The sequence below is a fragment of the Macrobrachium nipponense genome, chromosome 24 (genome assembly GCF_015104395.2).
Source record: "Macrobrachium nipponense isolate FS-2020 chromosome 24, ASM1510439v2, whole genome shotgun sequence".
Classification (NCBI taxonomy): domain Eukaryota; kingdom Metazoa; phylum Arthropoda; class Malacostraca; order Decapoda; family Palaemonidae; genus Macrobrachium; species Macrobrachium nipponense.
In genome coordinates this window covers 4,283,392-4,305,904 of record NC_061091.1, presented here as the reverse complement: position 1 = coordinate 4,305,904, position 22,513 = coordinate 4,283,392, and the positions used below count along the sequence as shown (strand labels likewise).

The following is a 22,513-nucleotide window of genomic DNA, read 5'->3' as shown; positions in this document are numbered from 1 at the left end:
ACGCGTTATGGAGATTATTATTGATTTACACCACCCGAGTCACATTATCATGTGTTGAATTCCATGTTTACTGATTTAGCACTCATAAATATTCCTAATGCACTCAATTGCGGTGTTTGTTTTTAGTGCTATTCATTCTATATAACGTGTCAAGGAACTATTAACACTAAGAAGTGTTTATTCCCTCTTGTCAGACTCGTTAATTCTGGTTAATAATTCTACGTATATTCTTTCAAGGATTGATTTGGCACAGGATAGGCCCTTAACTGACAGGTGTCTTAGTGTGTCCCTTGTTTTCATGACACGTGTTACAATCAGTTATGTGCTTTTTAAATTTTTTGTAAGCATTGTAGGCCAGTAAAAATAGTGATTTGGCTTTCTGTGACATAGTAGGGAACCCTGGATGACGGAATGCAACCAGTTTATGACGATTGGTATGAAAGAGATTATTACTACTACCTGGTCGTTAGTCATCTGCTGTGTTCTTCGGGTTTTCCTCGTCACGGACCTACATATAATATTACATTTGATTACATTATTCTGATACACATACTTTAAATATACTTTTGCTTTAGGGTTTCTGCTCGAAGTGTTTATTGTTTTTTGCTTAGCCGCTGACCCTGTTTCTGTTCGAAGTGTTTATTATTTTGGTTATGTCTGTTGACTCTTGCTTTGTTCAGTTTGTAACAGTTCTGCGCTCCGACCCAGATATTCAATGCTCGCGATCTCTTGGGTTAAGGAATTTTCTTGTTTAGATACGGTTTTAACAATAAGCACGGATATTTCTATATTTTTTAGTCTAATTAATGGTTCTTTGCAGTATGGTGCGGGATTGCGGGATAATGCGTCAGCTATGATAATTGCTTTCCCAGATAGATATCTTATCTTGGCTCCAAAGACCTGAATGATCATTTGTCACCGAGTTCCTTTTGGACTGTGATTAAAGCCTTTGAAAAAACTCGGTAAAGGACTCATGTTCAGTAAGGACTTTATCAGGATAGCCATAGATTATGAACTTAAAATGTACTAGTGAGTTAAAGATACCTAGCCCTTCCTTGCCTATTACTGTATATTTACTTTCAGAGGGCTTTAGTTTACGTGAATAAAAAGCTATAGGAAAGAACTGTTTATCATATTGCTGAAGTAGTATCCCTCTTACCCCTTGGTCTGAGGCGTCTGTTGCAATGAAAAAAAAATTCCTTATTTAAATCAGGGATTTTTAAGTTAGGTAAGCTGCATTATTCCGCTTTTAAGATATCGAACGCCTGTTGATGCTTTTTAGACCATAATCAATCTACGCTCTTCTTCGTAAGATCTGTTAAAGGAGCTGTCATGATTGAAGAGTTACATATTTGCATACGATTGTAATACCCACTACAGCGCAAAAGTGCTGTATCCCCCTTTTACGTTAATAAGTACCGGAAAGTTATGAATAGCCGGCACCTGACCATGGACTACTTTAAGACCTTGACTAGACACATAAAACCTAGATAAACATGTTCGGTTTTAAAAACTCACATTTATATATTTTACTCTGAGACTATTTGTCTTTGTCTCTGTAGCACTAGCTCTAGTTTATGTGAATGTACTTCTAAGGTATTTAGAAAAGATTACAAGATCATCCATATAGGCATGTAGGTTATGACCCTGAAAAGTCTCCAAACACTATATTGTAATTGGGGTGCAACGTAAGCCGGAGGCATACGTAAAAATTGATAATGTCCCCTGAGTGTGCTGAAAACTGTGTATGAGGTACAATCACTTAGGTAATGGTATCTGGTAAAAGCTTTTAAGTAAGTCCAAGTTGGTGAAAAAAAAAAAAAAATTTATTCTAACCTAACAGAGATAAGATGTCGTCGGTACATGGCACTGGAAACTATCGGGAGTCGTTTCCTTGTTTAAGCGTCAGAAATCTACGCAGATACGCCAAGTCCGATCTTTTATGGCATGACGTTTGAGGGAAAAATTATATGGGCTTATTTGATTTCCTAATGACTCCTATTACTAACATTTTTCAACTTCGTCATTTATCTCTATTTTGAAATTTCATTGGGGTTCTACACGAAGGTACGTATATAGCTTTATGTTTGTCCTTAGACCGTATTTTGTTTTCAATGACATCCGTTTTTCTCCCAGAGATCACTCGCTAGTGGAGAAACTTCCTGGTATTCAGGTAGAAGATAAAAAAAAAATTCTGCTGAATCCTCTGCTTGAATGACTTTACGGATATTACTTTAGATAGATTATCAGAGAGATTCATCCACGACTGGTTGGGCGTGATTAAAAATTAGCAACAATAAAAAATGCGATATTTATAACTTCCGTATCCACGATATGTATACTTTTAGGGCTTTGTTCGCGGAAATCGTTATATTTCAGAGTGTCGGGAAGGATTAAAATTTCATTTCCCAGCAAAGTCTTTTTACACGCACTAAGACATTCGAGGGTGCATGCTTCTCGAGAATTTGCGTGCAAACTACGACTGCGGTTGTGGAGAATTCTGTTGGGTCATTTGAACAATGTGCGATTTATGAGACAAATGTATAGTTCCTTTATATAAGTTATTATTTGAATAACTGTCTCATTTTTGTTCAAACGGATTTTAATATGTTTTGAAGGTTTATAGGATTTCCCTTTGATAAACACGCCTTATTTTGCAGGATGTAAGATAATATTTTGTATACCCCTAGATGAATCTTACAATTACACTAGATACAGATCAATGTTTTTTTATAACTATAGAGGTATCTGTAAACGCTCGCTTATCCGGACTTCTCATTAGGGAAGTTCGAACAACAGACGGTGAGTCCGTAAATACAGGATATTACGTGTACTAAAGGAATAAAACAAGATATTCTAATTTTTACGGCGCGTACAGTTGGGCTTTATCCACCACTACTTATAATAACTTACGTATTAAAAAAAAACGAAAACCTGCTCTGATTACTTTATACGGTCGTGTGTTTCATAGGAAAAATCCTTTTTAATTCAAAAAGATATTGGCATGTATGAACCAACATCGCTTTTCCCCACTCTGCTAGAGTCGCTTATTGTGTGGAATTTGCTATGCTTTGAACACTTCGGCAGCTTTGACTGACCTTGACCGCTTGACTAGGTGACACAGTCACCGAGTTTGCTTGTTAGATTCTGAAACGGGCTACTGTTTCTATTTCTTTTTGTAATAATTAGGATCCTTCTCTTTATTACCATCGACACGTATTGTGTGTTTTTAGCATTATGTTGCTGGTTACGTATAAAGCAATGAATGACGAAACTATTAGGACATGAGCGATTACTAATAAGACAAGTTATCACTACTGCATTCAATATTAACTGTTGTACTTCATTCTTTGCTAAAATTTGAAATAGTGAGGGATCCTGGTCAGCGCATTTAGCCTGATGAAAGTTTTTACAGACATGTTATTCCTTGCAATCCAGCCATATTTTAAAAGTTAAGTTGAGTCATTGAGGTTCGATATTTTATATAACTCAAAAAACTCAAGGCTAAAACTGCGATCGGGACTTTGCAAAGGAGCATTTATTGTCATGACCCGAAATAGTGTTACCTCTAATTTATCTAGATTTGTACGGGTGTTCCACTTGTTTTTGTGTGTTTTCTAATCACTACGGTGCCTAACGACCCTATCCATGCATCTGTATAAATACAGACGTCCACTGCGTAAACGCATATTCACTGTTTAATATGATTTGTTACGTAAGGGATTAATAATCACCCAAAATGATAAAATTAACATAGTATATGATTATGATATTTCAGTAGAACTTCTGGAAACAGACACTCAAAGATAAAAAACTCGCAGTAGCGAAATCTCAATGATGTAGATAATTTCTGTAAAAAAGTAAGATTAAGAATGTCTCGTAACTTCAGCCACAGGAATAACGAAATTCGACCTGCAAAGGAAACACTCAAAGTTACTCCAAATGAATAAAAAATTGTACTTAGCTTGCTTTTGTGGGAAGTCACGGTGTTCCGATAACGACACACGGCCTTGGTCCTCCTTCTCTATTTAGCGGATGACCCGGTTTTTTGCTTCAGTTTCCCCCGTGCGCGTTATTTCGATGATTCGAGCCCTTGAAAGATCCGATGCTGCAGACGCGTTCGGTTTGTTTCTTGAAGTGCCGGAAACGCTCACTAACGATGTTTTCTTGAATGATTCTAATGAGAGACGAAGCTTGCGTTGCCGTAGGAAAAAGACACGTCGGTTTTGTTTCTTGAAGTTATTCACTAAACGATGATACTAAGTTGCTTGACGAATCTTGTTGTTTTCTGAAGTCGCTCACTAACGATGATACTAGGTTGCTTGAAGAATCTGCTGCTTTCGTCGTCGTTGACTTCATGATTTATTATTCTGTTTTATCTTCGGAGAAGTTGTAGAGTCCTTCTGGTACGCTGGCCACCAATATTAGGGCTTGTGCCTTGTATGATAAGGCGCCCTATGAGGTAATGTTAGACTTGCGATAATCTATACGCTAAGTCGGTTGGTATTGCACTTCCATCTTCAATGGAGTGTCTTGGGGTTTGTAGATCACTTACGAAGTCGGTATTATCTTGTTGGTTATTACGACGATGTGTTAAACTCATGGTTCGGTGAGGAGGTTCTTGTAGAAAACACGAAGTATAAAAATAGATATATTCTTCTGAAGTTTTACATGCTGAAGATCAGATATGATTGTACAAGTCTTCTAATAACGATAGCTTGATCGCTTCTGCCAATGATGATGGCTAATCCTATTCCTCTACATGATAAAGCTTAGGTAAAGAGGTACAGGTCTTCTAATGACGATAGCTCACTCTGTTCTGCCCTGTTCTACATCTCTGTTACAAGTTATGAAGGAACAGACAGTAGTTCGAACATATGAACATACATACAAATGACATAGTTTCATACGAACACACAATCAAAATGAGACACGCTACAGATCACGTAGGCCGTTTGAATTATAGGTCGGGGTAGTTGTCTCAAGCAGGGAGCTTGGACTGTTTCAAAACAAATGAATGACCACAGATGACGGCATGACAACTTAGCCTACATACTTATTGTATACGTCATCTTTAGCGTCTCTAGTCTGATCACATTCCTGCAAGCAATCTTTTATATATATGGACTAACATTCCATATTATTATTATGTAAACACTTACAATAATACTCTATCTATATATATATAAAAGTATATATATAATATATATATATCGACTTTAGGATTAATTTCTATATAGATATATATATATATATATATAATATCTATATCTTATATATTTTTTCTAATACAAATAGAATATATATATATATATATATATATATATATATACTATTTACCTATTAAATACATCGATGTAACTTTTGTATAGTTACAAAAAAAAAAAAAAAAAAAAAAAACACAGAAATCTCATGTACTTTTATATAAGAAACTTTTGGGGACTGGGACCCACCCATCAGACATGACAGAAATTAGTATTAGCTTTCTCCATATACACCTCTACTACCATTTTTAATGGGTTCTTACCCTAATATGTTTCACCTAACACCCAAACCCAAGGGCTTTTACAAAGGAATTACCTTCGTGCGCACTGCACAAGCTTGAACAGGCTTTTTTACCCAAGGATGTTTGAAGGTTGAAAGGTTATCGTGGCTTTTTTCCACTGTGACATTCTTCCGGCCAAGACGACCTGCAGCCCGACTTGACCAAACCAGCAAAGCACAACATCAGAAGATTCCCCCAGTCCATAGTCCCCTTCAGATAGCCCCAGAAAATACTCGCCCACAAATTTTCAGAGAAATGGAAAAGGCAGAACTATGCCAAAACGACGCCAGCCATGGGTACTATCCCCCCTTCCACCCAACACTCCACATGGTACCAAAACTCGACAAACGTTAACAAGAAAGAATCCAGGTAAAAAATAGTCACAATAATCTTTCTTAGTGACCCACGACCATTTCAACTCGGTATTTAGGTATCGTATCCACCCTTGCGGCGTGTTTAGTACAATCCCGTTGGCGATTTCCATATAGATAAAAGACTGTAAATATCTTAAGAGATTAAAAGATAATGACCAAGAAATATTGTGATACCTGAGATATTACCAAGGTAGGTGGCGAAGGTTCCGAACAACCTTGTTGTGTAAAATAGCCTGTCCTAACTTGTGCATTACGCACGAATCCAATTACTCCGCAAAGTCCTCAGGTTCGGGTGTTAGGAGCAACGGATATTAGGGTGACAACTCTTCAAGTCACCCTTCAAAAATGGTTAGAGTTACGCCAAGGTGTTTCGTTTGATTTCTCTCATCCAGGGTTCCCAGATGTAACAGACCAAATTATCATACCAAACCTCTTCAAATTATCGTATTTTGATTAGAATTATCGTACATTTTTCATTTCATAATTTAGCTGTATTTCACCTAAATAGAAAAATTGTGATGTCATTCCTATTTATTGCTAATAATGACAAAAAAAGATCAAAAAGATAATTTTTCTGTAGGCTGTACAAAGTAGCCTATTGAGTACTTCAGTGATTATTATTGTCATTCTATATCACCCATGTAAACTTTAAAAAAGGAAAAATATCACAACTAACAGGAGTATTGCTCTAAGAAAACTGTCAATTGTTCTTAAACATCACACTACAAAAGAATAACCAATAAGCAGCAAAATCATATAATTGTTTACTTTCAATTCTTCACTGATTACCATTACTAATCATCAGTATTATCATCAATGAAAATTAAATGAAAAATACAATCACTGTTAATAATCATCAGTATTATCATCAATGAAAACGAAACTAAAAGATCAGTACTATACTGTTTATGAAGGACTCGCTAATTGTTCTTTATCATCACACTGTAATAACAATAGAAATGAAAAATATGTATACAGAAACAAAAAATGACTTCACTGCCTTATTCATCACTGATGGAAAAGGAAATATCATCACCTTCATCAGAAAGAGAGAGAGAGAGAGGTACTTATTTGTCTGTTATCTTTCCATATCTTCTTTTTTGCCTTCTAAGCTTTACTTATTTTCAGGCGGTGAATGACCTTGGGTGCCTTATAGCCTTGAATCTTCTAATTTCCTATAAAATGACGAAAAGGTTCAAATTATCGTACATTTCCAGTAATTATCTTACATATATCGCGAATTATCGTATATAGTACACAGGGTCAAATTATCGTACGTCTAGGAACCCTGGCTAACAGATAACCGCAGAGATCGTTCAGGCAGGACAACGAAGCCCTGCCCACTTTCGTAGTCACGCTCGTGACGGTCTAGTAGACTATGGTGCATGAACAGTCTTAGTAAATTGATGCAACGGTTAGCCATGATGTACTTGGTGTAGCTCCTCCTGAGGTCTCACAGACCTCACGATGGGGCATTAACTGACAGTGAGAATCAGAGTACGTGCCTTTTCTATGTTAATATTAAGCATTACACAACATTTACACAAATCATATTGTGCATATGAAAGAACCTTTATCTTCTCTGTTAGATTTATATGTATGCATGTATGTATATTACCTATATTCAGGTAGGTGTCCCGATGTCCATCTTGGATGAAGGAATGAAATACTTTCCTGCCTGGTTCACTAAATGGGCCCCCCTCCTTTTTTTTTGCGAAAATTACAGCTTTAGCAACATCAAGTTCACCATCATTGTTTATTTCATATTAAACACTGTATATTGAAAACAAATCAGTCTAACATAGCATTTCTTAATAATGTAATAAGCAGTGTTATCATACGTCTGGCAAGAAGTGACCGTTTTCTCTTCAATGGTCATGGTTGATCAGCATTCAACTCATAGCTTTCAATTCATAATGGCGCTTTTTGTTCAATTCTGGTGTTATAGAAGTAATGGAACCCTCTTCTAGAAACAATTTCAATTTAAAGAGGGTTACCGTATTTCTTTGTAGCGATTTAAGTGTTGTATTTGCGTTGTATAGTTCTGCTTTCCATTTTCAAACAGCTCTACACAGTATTGGACGACTTGACTGTCATCAAGTTTTTATCTAAGTCGATCTGTTTTTTTTTTTATTTATTTATCTTCACACTAATTATTTGTTGTGATCAAACCCGTTGCCGATACATTGTCGGTTTTCCAGTCCTTTATTCCAAGTTTTGCGGGAAATGGTGATAAAGATGGTGACTTCTTGCAAGACATAGGTTGGTATTGTCTACAGTTTTAAAAGAGAGAGAGAGAGATGAGAGAGGAGAGACAGAGAGGAGAGAGAACGAGAGAGAGGAGAGCCGAGGACCAGAGAGAGAGAGAGAGAGAGAGAGAGAGAGATAACTACATCTAAAGAATAGAAGCTTAAGATTACTTGTATTTGAGAAGAAATGACAATAATTACAAAGAACAAGAAACGTTAAACGAACCGAGATTACTTCTCGGGACCAAGTAGGCTAATTAGACCTATAGTAAGTAGTTCCGGTTGTTAGTCGTCTAGGAACGGAGAGGAAACGAAAAAATAGTTACTTAAAAGAAAACAAACCTCTGTTATTTGGACGAAGAAACAGCTGTTGAATAGGGGGTGGGGGTGGGGGGGAGTATAGAAGCCTTAAGAGGAGGTTGTTCCAGATATCCGATCAATCAACATCCTCCATTACACCGAGTTTACGATATAACATGATGGAACTTTTTTGCAGTTACTCAAAAACAACATAGAAATCTCACGTGCTTTCATATGAGAAACTCTTGAGGACTGGGCCCGAGCAGACATGAAAGAAATCTAGTCGAAGTAACACTGCACTGTTCACGTCAATGTACCATTTTTAAAGGGTTTTTACCCTAATCTCCGTTGCTCCTCGCCACCAACCTTGGCTGAGTTATCCAACCATTGGCCTAATATCGCCGGTATCAGCATATTTCCCGGTGGTCATTCTCTCTTATGATATATACAGTCTTTTATGTATATGGAAATCACCTGCGGGATTGTACTAAACATGCCGCAAGGGTCGATAGGATACCTAAATACCGAGTTGAAATGGTCGGGGGTCACTAGGAAAGATTATTGTGAATTTTTTTAGCTGGATTCGCTCAGCTTCTTTTAAACGTACCATGTGGACTGTTGGGGGTTGGGGGGATCGTGCCCATAGTCCTGCCTTTTCCATTTCCCTGAAGATTTGTTTGGCGTGGGTGAGTTTTTTCTGGGACTATTTTCTTTTGTCTGTCACCGTATTCTTGACTTGTAACCTGCCGCAGTAACTACTGGTAAATTCCTACTGGAATTCATACAACTGTAATGAATTCCAGTAGGAATCGTCGATCATCCTTCTTGCCAGACTTGTTGATAGCATGAGGAGGACAGGAAGCACACTGGAAAGTTATTACGCAATTTTACCTTCACACTACTAAATATATTCGTCTTGTGCATCAGACTCTTTGATGTCAGTATATTGTGTCATTATTCAATAGTATCCCTACACTTTGAATAATATCGTGCAAAGCAGAATATCGCACGGTAACGTAGGGGAAAACCTCCTTGATGTCGTTACCATATTGTTTCCTTAGTCAACACTATCCCTACACTCACAATCATATTGTGCAAAGCAGAATATTGCACAATAACGTAGGAAAAAACTCTGATGTCGTCAATATATTGTGTCATTATTCAATACTATCCTACACTTTCAACAATATTGGGCAACGCAGAATATTGCACAATAACGGAAACCGTAATAAACGTCAATGGTTGCAGAGTTCCTGAAGGTATTTGATAGACGAAGTTGAAGTCGAGTTGCCAACTCAGATTTTCAAATCTCGCTACACTCGCCCCTAAAACTCTAGAATGTCGCTAAATTCTTTATTAAATGTCGCAAGACAAGATGATCTCTCCCTCCCCTTCCCATCTTTTTTTTCTCTTTATTATAGACAACTACAGCCTATAATAATCACATAACAAAATTAAATATCAGGTGCTCTATCTCAACCTATTAATATACTAACTTTTTTTTACGTCTTTGAAATCCAATGTACTGGCATAGAGATGCGATAGTGTTAGATATGTAAAATGTAGCGTGAACAATTATCATTTTCCGAAGAAAGCATTTCATTATATATGATATTCATGTGTGTTAAGTGCACCTTATATATGAAGATGGAACTCTTATACTGTGTTATATATGAAGAATGCTGCATTAATAAGAATAAAAATCTTAATGAAGCATTGAATAACTTAAGAAGGTTACGGACTGTCTAACTTTTACTATATGAACATCTATTCTCCGATTCAATAATGATATGTAGTTTTTAATAAGCACTTTTACCAATTACTCAATTATCACTGCATCTCAGTCTTCCTCCTCAAAGTCATCAATTGCATTAAGAGGCAGACTGCTTGCAGCTTTTGATGTGGTTGCTTGATCCAAAGTGCTGTATGTCTCCAGTGTACCGATTTTTCTAAGAAAATCGTTTGGTAAAGTGTATTTTGAACAACAGGTATTATGCCTTTTTAACCCATACTTTATGACAAGAATTGCTTTGAGTGTTAACAGTTTCATTTTATTTCGCAACTTTGACTTCACCAAATTCATATTGCTGAATGTGCGCTCTACCTCATCGTTAGAGTAAGGTAAAGATAATGCAGAGAGAGCCATTTCGGACAGATCCTGTTATGGATTTTCACCTGACGCATCTCTGTAGTGGGCTACTTCTGCCCAGAAATTTAGTGTACTTGATGTTTCTGTCCAAACCACATGATGATGTTTCTTCCACTGGAAATCTATTTGAGTAAGGGAGCTTGCATCACCTGTAAATAATTTTGCCACCTCAGTTACATCAGATTGAATGGGCTTCAAGCATTCACCAGCACTCAAAAGTGAGACTGATTGCAATAGGCGAACATTGTCAGGTAGGCGTTGACGGAGAAGCTTTACCAATTCAACGACAAACTTTGTGCATCTCTCTCGTATATAACTTTCATCTGCAGAGGAAAATTTGCCCTCAGCCAACTCCTTTTCAAACTCAAAACCAAAGGAAGGTCTTGGATCCAAATGTTGTTCAATCATTTTGCAATGCATAGCTTTCTTTCCTGGGTTTAATATCTTTGCTCCTAATGAATCTATCAATAAAAGAAGGGCTCTGCAATTTTGTTGAGTCATGCATTTCCGCTTCGAAATTCTTATTGTACCTCGGTTTGATTAAAAGAATTGCATAATTCTGTTTGTCATTAAACATTGAGTATAAGAGCTCTGCTGTGTAACATCATTCTTCTAATCTTGCTAATTGGAAATGTGTTTTAAGCTCGGTCCATTGTTTCAGGATTCTCACCACAGCACGCTCGATAGATAACCATCTAGTCTGGCTCAACTGCACTAATTTCAGAAGTGGTAAACCATCATTGATGGTTTCAAACAATAGTTTGTATTTCTCCTGGCGTACAGATGACTGGGAAAACCAGTTATATGTCTCTTTAATCATGAACTCTAAGTTCGGCGGCAATGTTTCACGTACAGCTTGTGAAATAGCTAATTGAATTGAGTGACATATGCATCTAATTAGCTGCAGGTGGGGTATTCGGCTTTCAGTCTTGCAAATACTCCATTATTAATACCTGTCATTACCGATGCGTTACCTGTTCCAAGTGTCAGCAGATTCTGCCTTTCTAAGCCATTGTTATGGAGTGACATTTTGGTTGCTTCACATATTGACTCTGCATTACATTCTTTTAGTTCAACTAAATCGAAAAATGTAACAACAAAACGCTTCAGCGAACTAGAGTAATACCTAATGACAATTCCCAGCATCTTTGAGGTAGTAACGTCACTACTTTCATCAATTATCAGACTAAATTTTCTCTTTCCAATATCAGCTTGCAAGTCTTCCATGAAGTGCGGTGCAAGAACATTGCAAGTTATACCTGTGCACTTCGATCTTTTTCATTTCAATTCACTAACATCCTTACTGTCACTGAAGCATATTTTGCACACCTCAGTTAAGTGATTCACCACACGAATAGAACAATGTTCAGCTACAAACATGGATAGAGTTCCTTCAACAACTTTCTTTAATTCACCAACTTTTTTAAATGGTAGGACAGCTTGCCTCTGTGTGCTGAATGGTTCCTCAGCTTTTCTGTGTTTGTTGGTGTTCCTGTGTTTCTCTAAGTCAAAAATTTTAGCGGAAACAGTAGTACACTTACAATGTTTGCAGAAACCCTTTTTACTATCACCTGGGGCCTCAAGCATCCAAGTTTTTAAACCTATCAGTCTTGAGCTACTCCTTCCGGAAACGATGCGTATACTGCGGCTTGCCCATTTTCAACTGCTCACTAAAATCACTGCAAAGAAGCGACAGATCGCACAAACTCTCTGACTCGTCAATCTAGTACTGGCAGGTTAACGATGAATGGCACGAGAATTGCTTACCAAACGGACAGGTATTTGACATGTTCAAAACGTACCTGTTCTGTGAGAACAGTTACGTTTTGAACTAAGATTCGTGTGTGTGATTAAATCTATGCAATTTGATATTTATTTTATCAAAACATCTAACAAATACTAAACTCTCTAGTATTGTCGCTGGATATTTTTAAATATCTCTAGATTTTTTCTATGTCGCTAACTGCTGAAAAAAGTTGCTAGTTAGAAACTAATATCTCTAGATCTAGCGACAAAGTCGCTAAATTGGCAACACTCAGACGAACACACATTGGACGACCTGTGATTGACAAGACAAGTCGCAAATCAGCAACCTGTTGACAGATAACCGCAGAGATCGTTCAGGCAGGACAACGAAGCCCCGCCCACTTTCGTTGTTACGCTCATCCTCTAGTAGGCTATAGTGCATGAACAGTCTCAGAAAATTAATGCTTCAGGTATCCATGCTACACTTGGTGCAGCCCCTCCTAAGGTCTCACAGACCTCACCCTGGGGCATTAACTGACAGTGAGAATCAGAGTACATGCCTTTTCTATGTTAAAATTAATTATTACACAACATTTACACAATCATATTGTGCATATGAAAGAATCTTTATCTTCTCTGTTTGATTTATATGTATGCATGTATGTATATTACCTATATTCAGGTAGGTTTCCCGATGTCCATCTTGAATGAAGGAATGAGATTCTTTCCTGCCTGGTTCACTAAATGGGCCCCCCTCCTTTTTTTTTTTTTGCGAAAATTACAGCTTTAGCAACATCAAGTTCATCATCATTGTTTATTTCATATTAAACACTGTATATTGAAAACAAATCAGTCTAACATAGCATTTCTTAATAATGTAATAAGCAGTGTTATCATACGTCTGGCAAGAAGTGACCGTTTTCTCTTCGATGGTTTTGGTTGATCAGCATTCAACTCAAAGCTTTCAATTCATAATGGCGTTTTTTGTTCAATTCTGGTGTTATAGAAGTAATGGAACCCTCTTTTAGAAACAATTTCAATTTAAAGAGGGTTACTGTATTTCTTTGTGACGATTAAGTGTTGTATTTGCGTTGTATAGTTCTGCTTTACATTTTCAAACAGCACTACACAGTATTGGATGACTTGACTGCCATTAAGTTTTTAATTAAGTCGATCTGTTTTATTTATTTATTTTTCTTCACACTAATTATTCGTTGTGATCAAACCCGTTGCCGATACATTGTCGATTTTCCAGTCCTTTATTCCAAGTTTTGCGGGAAATGGTGATAAAGATGGTGACTTCTTGCAAGACGTAGGTTGGTATTGTCTATAGTTTTAAAAGAGAGAGAGAGAGAGAGAGAGAGAGAGAGAGAGAGAGAGAGATAACAACACCTAAAGAATAGAAGCTTAAGATTACTTGTATTTGAGAAGAAATGACAATAATTACAAAGTACAAAAAACGTTAAACGAACCGAGAATACTTCTCGGGACCAAGTAGACTAATTAGACCTATAGTAAGTAGTTCCGGTTGTTGGTCGTCTAGGAACGGAGAGGAAACGAAAAAATAGTTACTTAAAAGAAAACGAACGTCTGTTGTTTAGACGAAGAAACAGCTGTTGCATGGGGGTGGGTGAGTTTAGAAGCCTTAAGAGGAGGTTGCTCTAGATATCCGATCAATCAACATCCTCCATTACACCGAGTTTACGATATAACATGATGGAACTTTTTGTGCAGTTACTCAAAAATAACATAGAAATCTCACGTGCTTTCATATGAGAAACTCTTGAGGACTGGGGCCGAGCAGACATGAAAAAGATCTAGTCCTGTAAGACTTGTGTGTAAGAAGTTAACCTACCATTTTTAAAAGGGTTTTTACCCTAATCTCTGTTGCTCCTCGCTACCTACCTTAGCTGAGTTATCCAACCATTGGCCTAATATCGCCGGTATCAGCATATTTCCCGGTGGTCATTCTCTCTTATGATAGATACAGTCTTTTATGTATATGGAAATCACCTGCGGGATTGTACTAAACATGCCGCAAATGTCGATAGGATACCTAAATACCGAGTTGAAATGGTCGGGGGTCACTAGGAAAGATTAATGTGAATTTTTTTAGCTGGATTCGTTAAGCTTCTTTTAAACGTACCATGTGGACTGTTGGGGGTTGGGGGGATCGTGCCCATAGGCTGGCGTCGTTTTGGCATAGTCCTGCCTTTTCCATTTCCCTGAAGATTTGTTTGGCGTGGGTGAGTTTTTTCTGGGACTATCTAAAGGTGGACATGTTGTGCTTTGCTGGTTTAGTCAAGTCTGCAGGTCGACTTCGCCAGCTAGAATGTCACAGAGAAAAGTCACGATAACCTTTCAACCTTCAAACAACCTTGGGTAAAATAGCCTGTTCTTTATTAAAATCCTCAGGTTTAGGTGTTAAGTGATACGGAAGTTAGGGTAATAACCCTATAAAAATGGTTGCAAATGTAAAGATAACAAACAACTATCAACAAGACAACAACTAACTTTCGTTATGGTCTGATGGGTCCCAGTCCTCAAAAGTTTCTTATGTAAAAGTTCATGAGATTTCTATGTTGTTTTTTGTATCTCCACAAAAGTTACATCGACGTACTTTATATATATATATATATATATATATATAATATATATATATATATATATATATATATATGATAAATATAATATATATATATATATATATATATATAGACACTTTTATTTACCTATTAAATACATCGATGTAACTTTTGTGTAGTTACCAAAAAAAAAAAAAAAAAAAAACAACAACAACAAGAAGTCTCATGTACTTTTATATAAGAAACTTTTGGGGACTGGGACCCACCCATCAGACATGACAGAAATTAGTATTAGCTTTCTCCCTTACACGTTTACTACCATTTTTAATGGGTTCTTACAAGTTGAAAGAATCCAGGTAAAAAATAGTCACAATAATCTTTCTTAGTGACCCCCGACCATTTCAACTCGGTATTTAGGTATCCTATCCACCCTTGCGGCGTGTTTAGTACAATCCCGTTGGCGATTTCCATATACATAAAAGACTAAATATCATAAGAGAGAATGACCCCCAAGTAATATGCTGATACCTGGGGATATTAGGCCAATGGTTGGGTCACTCAGCCAAGGTGGGTGGCGAAGGTTCCGAACAACCTTGTTGTGTAATTTGTAAAAGAGCCTGTCCAGCCTCCTAACTTGTGCAATGCGCACGTAGTTGATTACTTTGTAAAGACCTCAGCCTTGGGTGTTAGGAGCAACGGAAGTTAGGGTGACTACCCTTCAAAAATGGTTAATGGGAGAGACCAGAATAGCTTAAATTCGTTCATGTCTGATCGGGCCCAGTCCTCAAGAGTTTCTCATATGAATGTATATGAGATTTCTATGCTATTTTTGAGTAACTGCAAAAAAAAAAATCCATAATTTTATATCGTAAACTCAGCGGTGCAATGGAGGACGTTGATTGATTGGATATCTGGAGGAACCCCCTCTAGGGCTTCTATTTAAACTTCCATCATTCAACAGCCGTTTCTGCGTCTAAACAACAGACGTTCGTTTTCACTAAGCAACAATTTCCTCGTTTCCTCTCCGTTCCTTGACGACCAACAACCTTAACTATCGCTCGATATTCGACGGAAACTAGGTCTAATTATAACTGGTTCACTTAAGGTAGATTCTTGGGTGATCCATATGCCTACGAGACGTTAGTTTGGCGGCCGCTTATTGGCTGGGAGCTGCCTACTTCCCGGTACCAGCCAATCAGCGGCCACCAAACAAACGTCTCGTAAGAATAAGGCTCATCCGAGAATCTACGTTAAGTGAATCAGATATAGTCTACTTGGTCCTGAGAAGTAGTCTCGATTCTTTTAACGTTTCTTGTACTTTGTAACTATTGTCGTTTCTTCTCAAATACAAGCAATCATAAGCTTCTATCTTTTAGCTCATTTGCGCGGTAGCCGCCTACAGAGACCATTTTTTTTTTTTCAGTCTTGAAAACAGTATGCAGTAGTGATGGGGAGGAAGAGTGGGGCCGGGAAGAGAGGGGGGGGGGGGGGGGGGGGGGGGGGGGGAGGGAGAGAAAGACGTCACGAGACCAAACGGATAGATATGGTGAGGAGAGATATGGTTTGAGGTGAGACTTCGGGAAGAAGATGCAAGGAATCGAAGAAGATGGATTAAATTCTGTAGCATACGACATTGCGCAGAAATCTAATGTACTTCCTAATAATAATGATAGTAGTGTTTATTGAAAAATTAGTTAGGATTTATATATTAGGGCCTAAAATTACTTCCTGTTTTATAATTCCTAACGTATTTGTCAGAAACTTATTATTATTATTATTTCTGGATCCGAATAATGGCGCCTTCAAGGCTATCATAGCTTCGCCTTTCTTGGCATAAGAAATTTAATTCCTATGCTGCAGGATGCAAGTCTTCATTGCTGTTTCTGGATTTACGTCACAGCAAAAGCCAGTTGTCATACTGACGTTATATCAAAGCTCTCATCATCGTTTGTATAAGCTCTCTCTCTCTCTCATGCGATTTAAATTATTTACTTCTTTGGAAAGATAAATGTAACATGTTGTTGTAGTGATACCCATGAAATATTTCATACGTTTAAAGTTATTTTCGACCATGATTGATCGTGATATATGACTTGACATCTCTCTGCCGTCAACAGGACCCGGTAGAGGACATCCAGTTCGCCAATGTACACGTCAGCCTCAGCCCGGCGCATGCGCCGACGGACATCCACGGACACTCGCACACTCGAGTGGGTACGAACGAAAGCATCCTCTCCGTGTCCATGGATTCGAAGTGAGTTTGCCTAAACATTCTAACTATTTTATTATAGAAGGTTTGAGTAAATATAAATGTAATATGCACTAAGCCACAAATGTTTGCTTAAACATTCTCTATTTTTTAATTTTTTATAGAAGGTTTGCTTAAATAAATATATAATAAGTACTTAGCTACAATATGTCCTTTAAATATCCAATTCGCTCTGCCTCGGATTTGATACATTTTCATATATGTTAAAGGAAGTTAAACATTGTTTTTTTATTATTATTATCATAGAAGGTTTACGTAAATGTATGTAATATGCACTAAGCTACAAAATGTCCTTTAATATCCAATTCGCTCTACCTCGGAATTGTAATACATTTTCATATACGTTAACCCAAGGAGAATTTTATAGTTGACGATAACTTCGTCCTCCCGTGGGTTCGAACCCACGAGAGGACGAAATTATGATTATCAACTACAAAAAAAATTCCCCTTCGGTTAACATATATGAAAATGTATTTATTTATAGGCAGGGCAAATTGGATATTAAAGGACATTTGTAGCTCAGTGTGTGTACTGCATGAATCACGGTGATGTAATAAAAATTCATATATGTATATATATATATATATATATATATATATATATATATATATATATATATATATTATATCATATATATATATATATATATATATATTACACCTGCAGGCGCTATATGCTGAAACTCACTCCCACCTCCTGGCTGGTGGCGCCCGGGGCGTCCCTGAGACGCGTCGGTGCCGGCGGGCATACGGCTGACATGACCACCGCCCTCCTGCCCCGCCGCGCCCTTGCCTCTACCTGGTCAATTCGCAGGAGAACTCAGCTCTGGGGGGCACGTTGTCCCTATGCCATAAGGATGGACCGGTGAGTGCCCTAGAAAAAGTTTATTTATTTATTTTTTAAAAATTAAACACTCATGTAGGATATTACAAGATATTACAGAATTATATACCTGCAGTAGTACTTACAAATTGTTATGGAATTAGGATAAGGTGTGGTAGCACCTTTCTTAGCGTCTAGTATTTATTTTTTGCTTTTTATTGATAACATTTATAAGATAAAGTAGAGTACCTATATATATGTGTAGCATAGTATTATATATATATATATATATATATATATATATATATATATATATTACTGAGGTTCCAGCGTCTTTCGTGACCTCTGTGGGTCAACTGGGAGCAGCGCCCTTGCCCTTCGTTTGAGAGGCCTGGGATCGATCTTGATGTGAGTCGGGGTAGTTTATATATATATATATATATATATATATATATATATATGTATATATATAGTATATATATGGTATATATATATGTATATGTATATATATATGTATATTATATATATATATATATATATATATATATATTATATAATATTATATACACATATGATATGCATAGTATATATATTTATATATGTGTGTGTATATATATATAATATATATATATATATATATATATATATATATATATATATATATATTGTCTGTGTGTACAGAGAGAGAAAGAGAGGGAGAGAGCGAATAAGGAAGTAAAGGTGCCTATACAGGTGTGGCGAGAGAGAGGGAGAGAGAGAGAGAGAATAAGGACGTAAAAGTGCATACCTATACAAACGTGATGAGACCTTAAAAACAAGGCCAGAATGACTACCGACCTTACCTGTGACGTAGCCCGGAAGTAGCCATGCAGAGATTGCAGAGATTTACGTCCGGCAACATCCGACATAATTAATTTTCCTGCCCCAAGAAGGGTTAGTCTCTGGCCTTCAACCATGGAGGCGCCATTCAGATCCAGAAATAATAATAATAATAATAATAATAATAATAATAATAATAATAATAATAATAATAATAATAATAATAATAATAATAACAACAACAAACTATTGTACCTGTTGAGCTAAAATGCATTGATGCAATTTGATGCCTTGATGGCATGATAATAATAATACTAATAATTATAATAATAATAATAATGGTTGACAAAATCAAGAAGAAAGTATCACTCATTGATGTCGCAATACCATGGGACACCAGAGTTGAAGAGAAACAGAAAGGGCAAAAATCGGGATAAGTTATCAAGACCTGAAAACTAGAACGTAAGAAGGATATGGGATATGCCAGTGGAAATTGTACCCATAATCATAGGAGCACTAGGCACGATCCCAAGATCCCTGAAAAGGAATCTGGAAAAACTAGACGCTGAAGTAGCTCCAGGACTCATGCAGAAGAGTGTGATCCTAGAAACGGCGCACATAGTAAGAAAAGTGATGGAACTCCTAAGGAGTGGCAGGATGGCAACCCGGAACCCCACACTATAAATACCACCCAGTCGAATTAGAGGACTGCGATAGAGAGATAATAATAATAATAATAATAATAATAATAATAGTTTTCGGAAAAACAGGGAAGGATTCAATCCAGGAATGAACTTCTTCAACCAGAGAGCAGCAAAGCCATTAGCATCGTCATTGAACTTAATTCAACTGAATTAGACGTTAAATAATTTTTTTTGTGTGCAATTTTTATATGCTGCGAAGTTTTGGGGAGGAAGTTGTGTTTTTAGTTTGGCTTTTGAAGTTAACTTGGTTATTATACACACACACACACACACACACACACACACACATATATATATATATATATATATATATATATATATATATATATATATATATATATATATATATCAGAGAGAGGGAGAGAGAGAGAGAGTGTTAAAGTTTATGAGAGTTAAGTGAGATGCAGCAATACATTGGTTAAAGTAAAATTGATTGGAACACTAGTGTGAGTAAGGTATCTCTGGATAAGGGAAAGATTCCAAATTGGTTTATTTATATGGGGATTAAAGGCGATAGGTGAGAATAGAAGAATTAAAGGGACATAGCTTTGCTAAGTATGAAAAGTGTGTGGTAGAATTTTGGTAAAGAGTGCAGTATTCCGTAGTGGGATAGTGTCGTCAGTGAACCACTTGCTATGAACTGTAGGCATTACTTAAGGTTCTTCGTAGCGTGCCTTCAGCCGCCCTAGCTGCAAACCCTTCCATTCATTTTACTGTACCTCCTTTCATATTCTCCTTCTTCCATCTTACTTTCCACCGTCTCCTAACAATTGATTTAAAACCTTTTACTGTCAATTTCCGTTTCAACGCTGAATGACCTTGATAAAGTCGAGAAAAACAAGAATGAATTGCTTTCAGGCATAAATCTTAAATAAAACCAAATATAATGCGTAATAATCTCTTTTCGGTTGCAAATTTTCAACACTAAGTTAACGAACGATGTGAGTACAAAACAAACAAAGCGCCTCGGTGGCGTGATTGGTATGGTATTAGCGTCCCATCTCGGTGGTCGCGGGTTCGATTCTCGGCCATTCATTGAGGAGTGAGAGATGTGTATTTCTGGTGATAGAAGTTCACTCTCGATGTGGTTCGGAAGTCACGTAAAGCCGTTGGTCCCGTTGCTGAATCACCACTGGTTCCATGCAACGCAAAAACACCATACAAACAAACAAACAGCTGAGGAAGATAGAATGTTTTTATGGTGAAAGTGAAGCATGTGTAGGAGTATGCACAGAACAATGGTACAAGTGATAAAGTTAATATACATACATATTATATATATAATATATATATATATATATACTATATATATATATATATATATATACATACATGTGTTAGTATACGACGTAACTAGGGCGAACCATGCGTGGTTGATAACCCTCATCCCACATAACCATATAACTATAAATGATTTATGCAAGGCCAGAGAGAAAAAAGTACCGTATCTATATACCTGAATACTTACGACCATATTTTATCACCATATCTACCTGGAGGAGACTCTTATACCTTGTTGTGTAATTTTCGCTTACTCGGGTAGTAAGCCTTACAAAATAGTTTGTTGTTGTTGTTGTTTGTTGTTGTTGTGGGGGTAACGAAAGAGGTTATTGGACGAACAGATAAGACTGTTTACAAGTTAAATTACAGCTGATGCAGTAATATCTACTAATAATAATAATTTAATAATAGTGATAGAGGATATCTGGCAGCTTCAGACGAAAGCTCGCTTCAAGAGAGAGAGAGAGAGAGAGAGAGAGAGAGAGAGAGAGAGAGAGAATATCGTTAATGACTTTGATGACTATGATATCATAGTTTATCTGTAAAATTCTAATACATACGCCGATTTTGACCCTGTATTTGATCATGACCTCTGTAGGCGCTCTACTAGCCTGTTTAAGTAGCACGGAAAAAGCCGCTGTTCGGAAAATAGAGAAGAATCTCTACAAGCGTAACGCTGCTGAAGTAGCCATTACTTTTAATAAAGTGTGCTTGAGAGAGAGAGAGTCTGCTTCCTAAATACGATAATAATAATAATAATAATAATAATAATAATAATAATAATAATAATAATAATAATCCTTTCCTCTACGGCCAGCACGTCGTCCTCATGGAGGGAGAGTCCCTGACAGAACTCCTGCCTCACAAGGTCAATCCTCCCCGACCGCCCTACCTCTTCGAGGAGTCCCACATCAGGAAGAGGATGCCCTACACGAAGTCCTTCACCCACATCGTCAAGAGGCATAACCTCCCTTCCGGAGATGATCCCGATTGTCACGGTGGGTGTGTGTTTGTATTGTCATTTTCTAATTGGGCAGACATACATACTTACGTAAACAGATACATACGCATATTATACATGTATATATATCTTACTATAATGGGCGTTATGTCTGTCCGTCCGTCTGTCATTCAATCACGGCCAAACGGCTGGTCCGATGGGCATGGAACTTGGCAGTGTTATAGTCGAGACCCCTGAGATGGTTTGTAATGGGGGTTTATCCTACCTCCCCCCTCCGAAGGGGGAGGGGTTGAGAAGGGATTCCCTGAAACGGAGCTTGTCCTGCCCCCGTGAAACGGGGCTGGTGATGCCCGTAGACTTAGTTACTTTGCGAATTTTCATACATTATTCTGTATACATATGTTTGCTCTTATATATAATTCATGTATAAACATGTATATTTTTTATGAGTAATGTTTTTGCATGAATGACTGCCTCCATGTCTTCAAATTGAACTAGATATCTTTGAAAGACAAATTACCAGGACAGGAGTCATTCCATACTTTAACTACCTTCAGTACAACCTACAACTACCAATGGCTAGCACAGTAACACAGAAGGACGAATACAGCAACAATAAGATAATAATCAATACAATATTACAAAAGGGTCAGTGAGGGAGTAAATAGAATACTACAAAAAGGATAAACACAAGGCCCTTCTCCGGGAC

General features: G+C 37.2%; 1 protein-coding gene across 1 annotated transcript in view; it reads left to right on the top strand.

Moving 5' to 3' along the window:
- LOC135205751 (A disintegrin and metalloproteinase with thrombospondin motifs adt-1-like) overlaps positions 1–22,513 on the top strand; it is a 74,661-nt gene that overhangs the window by 14,423 nt on the left and 37,725 nt on the right. Inside the window, exons 3-6 of the mRNA XM_064236866.1 lie at positions 17,066–17,202; positions 17,884–18,081; positions 20,008–20,017; positions 21,661–21,841. Coding sequence (XP_064092936.1) covers positions 17,066–17,202; positions 17,884–18,081; positions 20,008–20,017; positions 21,661–21,841 — 526 coding nt within the window. The remainder of the gene's footprint in view (positions 1–17,065; positions 17,203–17,883; positions 18,082–20,007; positions 20,018–21,660; positions 21,842–22,513) is intronic.